General features: G+C 32.4%; 1 protein-coding gene across 2 annotated transcripts in view; it reads left to right on the forward strand.

The window, feature by feature from the left end:
* LOC106458782 (neurogenic protein big brain-like) overlaps positions 1 to 9,361 on the forward strand; it is a 95,235-nt gene extending 85,874 nt beyond the window's left edge. For both annotated transcript variants that reach the window (XM_022385116.1, XM_013918331.2), the window contains 2 exons: positions 1,470 to 1,587; positions 7,599 to 9,361. In XM_022385116.1, coding sequence (XP_022240824.1) covers positions 1,470 to 1,587; positions 7,599 to 7,894 — 414 coding nt within the window. In that variant the 3' untranslated portion in view covers positions 7,895 to 9,361. The remainder of the gene's footprint in view (positions 1 to 1,469; positions 1,588 to 7,598) is intronic.
* Positions 9,362 to 9,564: the final 203 nt, after the last annotated feature.

Below are 9,564 nucleotides of genomic sequence, written 5' to 3' on the forward strand. Positions count from 1 at the left end.
CCCGGTTTCTAGCGTTGTAAGTCCGCAGACATACCGCTGTGCTACTGGGGGGCGGGTTTTTATGATCTTATATAGATATTATAATAAATCATTTTACTTAACGTAAAAAATTAATGACGATAATATTACTTACGTTTATTATATAAATTTAAACTACCAATAAATAAAATCCTTTTTAAAAAGTTACTAGTCTACGATCTATGCTTCAAACCTTTCTCTGCCCTTACACTCTCTTAAGCCAGTGGTTCTTAACCTTTTTTCTCTATGCCCCACCTCGACACCTCAAAAAATTTGATGCCCCCTTAATACAAAAACAAATTTGGTGTTGAAAAGGTATAATAATATAATGTAACATTTTTCTTATTGTCGCATTTTCATATTGCCCCACGTTCAAAATCAATGCTCTTAAGCTTTATGCCATGCAGTAATGTTAATAAAAATATAAAAAATCAAATTATAATCTAAAATAATAATAAGTAAATACACAATACCGGATAAAATAATTTACGGTAAAATTGAAATTCACAATAACGTTAGTTTTGGACTAAAGAGAACGTGAAATATCAAACTAGTTTCCATGTAAAATTGTTATTATCCCATTATTGTGGATTTTAACTTTATTGTAAATGATCTAAAATGTATGAAGTAGAATGTTTGAATCGGTTGTTAAAGGAGCCTACTAAATATACGTTTATGAAATATTATTGCAAGTTTGGTTTGTTTTTTGTTAAGCACAAAAACTACGCAACGGGCTATCTATGCTCTTCCCACCACGGGTATCGAAACCTGGTTTTTAGCGTCGTAAGCCTGCAGACTTACCGCTTAGTCAATAGGGGACATTATTGCAAGTTATTTATTCGTTTCCATTTCAGGTTAATTTTCCTTTAAACATAAATGTGCTACACCAGTAATTCTCCGATTCTGCGTTTTTTCGCGTTTATTTTTTGTTAATGTGCACCATTCTGCGCTCTTTTCTCGTGATACAAAGCTTCGTTATGCAGAACTAAAATTGGACTACGAAGTTATACACTGGTGAACATTGAAATTTCATATTCAGGCCAAAGTTTTATTTGCAACAACTGAGTAAACGTATACTAGAGTAGCTAAATACAAATGTAAATTACAATAGAAAGCGTCTATAAAATGAAATTACACGTTTGGCGCGTTATCTTAAATTTATTATAGGGGTTTCTTGATAAATAGAACTCAAAAAATACGTTCCAGATCTGAAAAATAAAAAAGTAATAAACTTGTGATAAAATAATAGTGTTTTCCTAATTGTGGACCTATTTAGTTCGAAGTGATTATTGTTGATATTATCTTCGTATGTTAGAAAGGCCACTACATACAAAATGTAGAAGCAAGACTGGAAATGTTTATGAAGTATTTTAGTTACTGTTCAATTTAATATCATTCCCGTTACTTCAGTACCTCGAATTCACCTACAAAATATTTTGTTGTACGTATAGGTATATTGGTTCGGCCCTCTGGCGGGAGCAGTTGTAGGAGGACTGATTTATGAGTATATTTTTGATACCAAGAAAGCTATCAAAACACTCAGAGAAGCCATCGATGAAGTTGATAAAGGTATGCTATAAATAAGAATAATAATTAGCATATCTCATTTTATTGGATTAAATTTATTTCTATTTAATTACAGATATTTGACATTCGCATTACAAATAAATAGATGTTTAAAATCGATAAAACGATCATGTGGACCGATAAACCAAAGTTTTTGGTTCACAGAACTAACATTCTATCCTTTAGACAAAACTATGATTCTGTTTGTTGTTTTTGGACAATTAACTGGGCGAGTGTAAGATGCATAAGTTGTATACAAGTTTATTAAATCCGGAGAATTTAAGACATCTTCTGTTTCTGATCTCATTTATAAGTTTTTTTTTCAAATTTGAACGTAATCTACTTGACTGCACTATTCCATTTTATTTTTTTTTTTTTTGGTGAACTTAAGAACAAGTATTATTCCAGGTTTAGTGTTAAGTAAAAAAATCGCTTTAATAACGTTTCTAAGAAGTTATGAGTGAAAGCAAAGAACATTCTATATAAATATAATAATACTGTCTGTTGTATGTCCATGTAACTACTTCGAAGGGTGTGGATGGATCTTCATCAAAAATTGTGTGGATATTCATTAGGTCCATGTGGGGATAAATACAAATTTTCAGTTTTGTATTTTGCGTTTTTTACCACTACTTTTCCCCCCTGTTGATGAATATTCACCAGATTTTCCCTGTTTTTGTGGGCGTTTTTGCGTTTTTACAATCACATATAAGGGAAGCAACTTTTCATGTCCTAAGATAACTTTCATTAATCATGAATTTATATAACTTCCGTCAAGGAGACGGGTACTCCAGCTAGTATGTAATAATACAGTCTTGGACAAAATGTTTGTATACTGTTGTGTATTGATGTTATTGTTTACAAGCATGGAGTAGTTATTGAGTAAATGCCCGAGTAGTATTAGAGAAGGTAGCATATGATCGGACAAACATATACGAGTTGTTATTCTGATCTGTATAAGGTATTTGAGCAAAACACACATACACATGTTTTGTGTAAAAGGGTGTGCTTTTGGTATAATCTCTTTTGAAACAGATCAACGGTTTGTTCAGAAAATTTTCCTGTACTTGGCTTAGAGTCATGCCTCATCAGGTTACAGAGCACCAAATTGTTCGACTATTCAGAAATGGTATGAAGAAAACGGAAATTGCCAATGAACTGTATCCAGAATCCTGAATCGTCAGCGGACTACAGGAAACGTTGTTTCAGGAAATTCTACTGGTAAACGCCGAAAAACTACTGTCGAGATTATCGTGTTTTGATCTGGTTAACCCTTTCAGCACGGGCTCGGTCCGTCGGACCGACCTCGTAACCATTGTGTGCTTGTAATAGTTTTCATGCTATAACTTTTAATTAGTAAACGTATGTTAACGAAATTTGTCAGATTATCAGGTAACATTACAGTGATTTCATACGCAAAATATACATTTTTTTACTAATTCTTAAGGTTTGTTAAGCAGTGTTTTTCTCATACCTCTTTTTCTTCTTTTCACATGTTACCTATCCAACATGCAAAGTAATTTTCATTTTAAGATTAAATATATATTTATGTATCAGAAAATTTTCAAATTTCACATGCGAAATCTATATAATGTCCAGATAGTTATCAAACGTTTCATAAAGAAAACTTTATTTTATCTGTTATTTTCACTAACGAATATCTACGGGTTCAATAGATTTGACCAATCTCGTAACCAACATAAAAAATTAGGAACTAAACTGTATTCAATAATATACAGTTGACCCTTAGGCTTTAGTAGACTAGTATTTTGTAAAATACACTAACATTTCAACTATTATACATTATATATGTATATCGATTAATAATATTTAGAAATAACTTATTAAACTTAATTTTCTTACAACATAGAAGCAAACAATTATCTCTTCCAGTTTCGACCTTTGTAGTCAGTTGCTGCTTGACATAGGTTTCTAAGCATTTTATAACTTCACACGTAGAGGATATGAAATCAAATACTTTGTTTAGGTTTTTGTATACAGTTGAATAAATTATAATTGAATACTATATCGATACCATATAATTTCACTGTAATTTATCAAGCTAAGTAAATAAGCTCTATTTCGGCCAGCTGGTTAGGAGTATACAAGTTACATATGTAGATGTTTAATATAACATGCATTTCTCAGCTGGACAGCTCTAAGTGTATTTGTATTCCATCTTGATAATAATAATGATTTTTTTTGTTACGAAATATGCAACCATTTTGGCCAAGACTGTATGTGAACAATGCTACATCTGCAATATCCCGTGATAGCGTAGACCTATCGTCCGATACCAGGACTCATCCAGCTAGTTTGGATAGAATATCAATACGATACGCATAACATATATTTGACCAAGACTTAATTATGTATCCTATATTGTTATCTTCTTCAAAAGTCGAGGTTTTCTGTGGGTTTTAATCGAAGTTCTCATCTTTCAATCTGAACGTTTTGTGCATATTTAGTGCAATTAACAGCTTAGTATCTCGAGTTAGTGTACAACTATATAATAATGTGAAACTCAGAATACAATTTAAACTATGCATTATGGAAATGTCAGTAAAATTAGTTGTAACTTAACAGATTATTCAACATTTCTTGTGATTTTACACTTGTATGCATTACCTGGAAAACGAATAAAAGTAACAAATATTTTGATTGGTGTTTTAGATAAGTTACCTACAGAAAACAAATAATACCACTGGTTAGCATTCCCATATAAACAGCAAAATTTCTTAACTATTTCTAACCGATTACGTTAGAGTATTTTTTCATTAATTTAATTATCAGTTGATGAGTAACGATAAACAAATGTTCCTGTTTATATTGTGGACCTCTTCTCAATATTAATTTTAATTTCTTGAGAGACATATTTAGCGAGCTTGGCGTCATTTGATTAAGTGAAAATAGGTAAAACTTGGTGGTTGGTTCTAAGGAACAAGTGAAACTAATCTTCTGCACGAAGTTCTAAATATGTTTCTTTACATATTTCATCATATGATGCAAAGTTCTTAATTATCTAGGGCTTCTTGACTAGAAAAATACTGTCTGTTGGCCTGAGTGGATCAGAGAGATGCAGCGAATGCTTGTTATTAAAACATAAAATTACTATAGTGCATAGAACGAAGTACATCATCTTGTTTTAGATTTGAAGAGTATGTTCCTCAAACAGCCATTACCTAACTTTGGTATTTAATATATATATATATATTAATTGTCATTTTCTTCAGCAAGGTTGATCAACTTTTAAAACACCACATGAAGCGAGTGGCAGTGTTGAAGTTCTTCAGCATCCTTTATCATATACCACTTAGCTCAACTGCATGTAAAACACCCTATGAGTATTCGTTCATTGCAATACAAAATTAAGTGAACTAACGATTACTTTGCAACTTTTTTTCTTTGAAAGATTTCAAGAAAAATTTTTATATTAGAATCACGCTAGAAACTTGAGTAATATTTTGGTTCTACACAATTATATAATTTATAATAATACAAGTGATTTTCAGTATAAAGCAAGAAGTATGCTTGTATTTATAAAAAACAAAGTCGTTACTTACGCAGGAACTACGGTCTAAATCATATTTTTATTTTTGTAGATCTTTTATTTTGTATTTGTACTTACGGCAAAGCTACTAGAGCTATCTGCTGCCGTTCCTAACGTTGAACTACTAACCAGAGGGAAGGCAGCCATTCAATAGCTTCTTACCACCCACCATCTATACTAATGGATTGACTGTCACGCTTATAAACACCCACAGCTTAAAGTGCAAAGAATTTTTAGTGGTATCACAAGGATTCAAACCTCGTTCGCCAATTCCGAAATCCAGGGTCTACCATAGAGCTAGTCCTCGCCTTGACCCTGTAAATCATATTAGCTGTAATAAAATAAGTTCGGAATATAAAATCAATAAAATATTATTGATAACATCATTCAACTTAAAGCTGTTTTTATTTACATACAAATATTTTAAAAGTGGCTACACCAATTTAATATACTTCGTAGTTTGCGTTTAATAAAGCATTTATTTTAAGCGAGTATAATAATGTTAGATAATTCCTAATAAATTGATTATTTGTATTCCCAATCGATAAAATTTAATCCATAATCACGATTTTGTTCAGGTTCGAATTTTTAAACGACTAAAAATTTACAGAGTATTTATTTATTTAAATTAATTGTCGATAAAGTTAATGCAATTAAAATAAATAGTGGAAGCAGATAATAATAGCAATGTTCAGAAAGATGCTTTGAAGAGAACTAAAATCAAAACGTGCTAAACACGAAATATATAGAGAAGATCGAGTAAGTTATATTAAAACGATTTTGAATGTGCAAATCAGCAAGTCACGTTACAACCACAGCCAATATAAAGTCACGGTGGAACGGAAGGTATTATAACTATATTTTGACATTGATCGATTTGAAAAAGTATGTAGCAAATTATTCGCACACTTAGACTATAAATATGAGTTCATAATGGGGATTTAGAATTTCTAAGACGGGGGATATCCCTTGTACTTAATGTCGTTGGTAAAAATTGGAATATGGATCAACTTTGGAAATTATGACCATCTAGAAAGAGAGCTGCAGGATCAACTTTGGAAACTATGACCATCTAGAAAGAGAGCTGCAGGATCAACTTTGGAAACTATGACCATCTAGAAAGAGAGCTGCAGGATCAACTTTGGAAACTATGACCATCTAGAAAGAGAGCTGCAGGATCAACTTTGGAAACTATGACCATCTAGAAAGAGAGCTGCAGGATCAACTTTGGAAACTATGACCATCTAGAAAGAGAGCTGCAAGATCAACTTTGGAAATTATGACCATCTAGAAAGAGAGCTGCAACTAGTTGTATCTCACCCATAGTATCCAAAGATTGGCATTTTATAACAAGTGAAAATCTAAAAATCATAAAGATCAGTGGCAAAAGCCGTCCACATCTCAACAGAACGTAACATAATCAAGAAGGATCCCAGTTTGAACACAAGGCTAACATGGTATGGGTTTAACAACATAAGACTTTCAGCCATACCTTCCATTCAGTCGTCTGATGTCTCAATCAGCTAGATAATGAAATTGGTATTCATATTACTACATATGTAGACCAGTCGATCAAGTCGCCGGACGCAGCGTCTATAGATTTCTGTGCGATCAAACTGTTGAAATGAGTGTTGGGAAACCGTCGTCCTTGTACTCTAGATGAATTATGGAATGCAAACAGGGGAGATTGGTGTGCTTTACAACAGCCTTATAACATCTTCTCGCAATGGAAACTATGTTCTGAGGTATTGTGAAGATACGCAGTCGTCAGACAGAACATGACCGGACGTTGCAACATGGACTCTACATGGTAAAGCTACAAAATGTTTTAATAAAACGTATTGAATTTTGTTCAAGTTGTAGTACGCCAACTGTTATTGCTATATCAACAATTAAATATTGGCGAACTCTTACTTGCAAACTAAAATAAGATATATATATATAAAAACAACAACAAAGAGTCTTATATTGTTCATCCAACATGCCGTACTGCCCCTACTTAAGGCCCCCCTCCAGGGGCGTTGGAAACTGCAGGAGGGGGGTGATAATTATAGTATTTGTGCAGTTCCGGATTCTATTTTTAACATATGATTTTTTATTTCAATGCTAATAAGTATGTGTGTGTGTGTGTGTGTGTGTGTTTCTTTTTTTCAAATCAAAATTACAGTAATAAAAGTGGATATGTTGGATTAATATTGCCGTCAAAATTACGGCACTAAAGTGGGTTACAGTAGAGGATTATGTGTTGGATTACCATTGCTGTCACACAAGACAAGTTATACATATAGATATATAACGGGGGGAGAGCGATAATTAGAGAGGGGGCATTAATTGGGGGCAATACGGTAAGCTGCTATACTACATTAGGTTGTTTATAACAAACATGAAAACTGTGTTTGACGTATTACTTACTTATCTCCACATAATTTATAATAAATTTTATCATTTGTTTTTCAATCGGCAGAATCTAACCTGGATGAAGATGACTACGAAAATCCTGAAAGATGTAACGTGACCAAAGATGGAGGCCCGCAGACTTCCGGGACTTATGGAGCTCAGTACTACGATCAAACCATAAGGCCCGCTCTCAATACATACTCTCCAACTCATTCTACCTATCCAGTTTTCACAGAGTCCAGCTACGGAACTCACAGTGGCCCCTCCTCCAACTATAGCGGAATATATGGATCTCGTGGTGGGGGTGGTTTCAGAACTGTGCCAGCGCGAATGGAATATGACCCTGGGACTACTAAATTCTAGGTCATGCGCATCCGATGTCCAACTTTCTGTCGTTCTTTAAATATTTATGGCATTTTTTACAAGATCGAGTTTCGACAATGTCTGGATTAAGCTAGTTAGCTATCACCTTGTGCAACTAATTCATCTTGAAGGAGACCAGTATATATGCATAAATATATATATTTATTGGAAAATTAAGATTGCTACTATACAAGATGTGTATCTTAGTTGACTTAGCAATAACAGAGGTAAGAAATTTAAGATAAAAGCAATAAATGAAAAATAAGAAAGAGGTGATTTCTGCTACATAGGGAGAAGTGGGCGAAAAAAGATATCAAGAGTTAACATGGGTATCTTTAATCTAACACTTTTTCATGCAACAGGAGCTGCTATGTTAAAGTAAATTGTTTGTAACAAATGTTCAAGCTGTGTTCGTCGTTCTTTCTGTTGGACTGTTTATGATGACTTTCAAACTTCATTCAAAATGCTTTCAAGTGTTTAAAATTATAAGTAAAGAAATATTTAGTGTCGTGTGTTTCGCATTCTTCAAATATTTATCTGTAAAATTCGTGTTGCATTTTGTGCTTGCAACTCAATATATATTAATCTTATTGAACACCTATAAATGTTGGTTTTATGCCATTTTTCAAAATAAATTATAGTTTATTTGTTATTTTTTTAACTCAAATTCATTGTTTTGTAAGTTACATTGTCATTATAACAACATGCCCCTATACGATAACTGTGCAATTATTTTGAAACAGAAATTTTATTGTGGAAAGTAATTATGTTTAAATCTAATTTTTTACTCATCCTTTTGTTAGGAACTAACAATCATGAAAGTTAAAAATCAACAATTACACAAAAGTGAATAGGGTAGTATAGACAAAACCTATTTTTCACGTTTTAAACTGTATGCAGTAGAACCAAAAGAATTAGAACAAAGTGAAATTTCATTCGAAATGCATAAATTGTACATCTTACCTGTGACTGAGATTAGAACTTCAATAATATTGTTGTAAGCTATATTTTTGATGCTGTAATTTATTTGTTGGCTAGAGGGTCATTGAAAATGTAATGATCCAAAACTTGGCAAAATATCTAGAATGAAGCTTAGATTATTAATACGAGATAGTGTGTACAGTTTGTTTCAAGAAGCTAGAGAGTTACTTCAAGATGGTAGAGTGAAACAGTCACTGTGTAAGCTGTACGGTAATTTTGTGCGAATAAGTTTATCTTAAACTAGAAATTAAATAATAAGTAACTTGTATGTATGGTGTTTAGGAGTCCTTTTTAATCACCATACAGTAACCTCAATTAATTTAGATATGTGAATAATGTTATGACATTTCACTTAATTCATTATTCGCTATTATACAGAAAACCAACTGTTTACTGTTTATATAAAGAGCAAACTGAAGACAAGCCAATGTTTTGTTGGAACATGTAGTATCTTGCCCAAGAATAAATCACTTCGTTGTGCTTATATATCGTTGTTTGCCAGTTTATTATTGTTAACATAATGTGCTTCCTTACTCAAATATAATAATGTACAAATTAAAATAGACTATGTCACCAGTTTCTCAAAAACTGACAAAGCATTTAAAATATGTCTTAGTGCCATTAATTTGAAAATTGAACTGAATTATATAAAAAGCACTGATAACGATAGAGGTTTTAATGTTGGCATT

This window comes from Limulus polyphemus, unplaced genomic scaffold (assembly GCF_000517525.1).
Source record: "Limulus polyphemus unplaced genomic scaffold, Limulus_polyphemus-2.1.2 Scaffold513, whole genome shotgun sequence".
In the NCBI taxonomy this organism is placed as follows: Eukaryota; Metazoa; Arthropoda; class Merostomata; order Xiphosura; family Limulidae; genus Limulus; species Limulus polyphemus.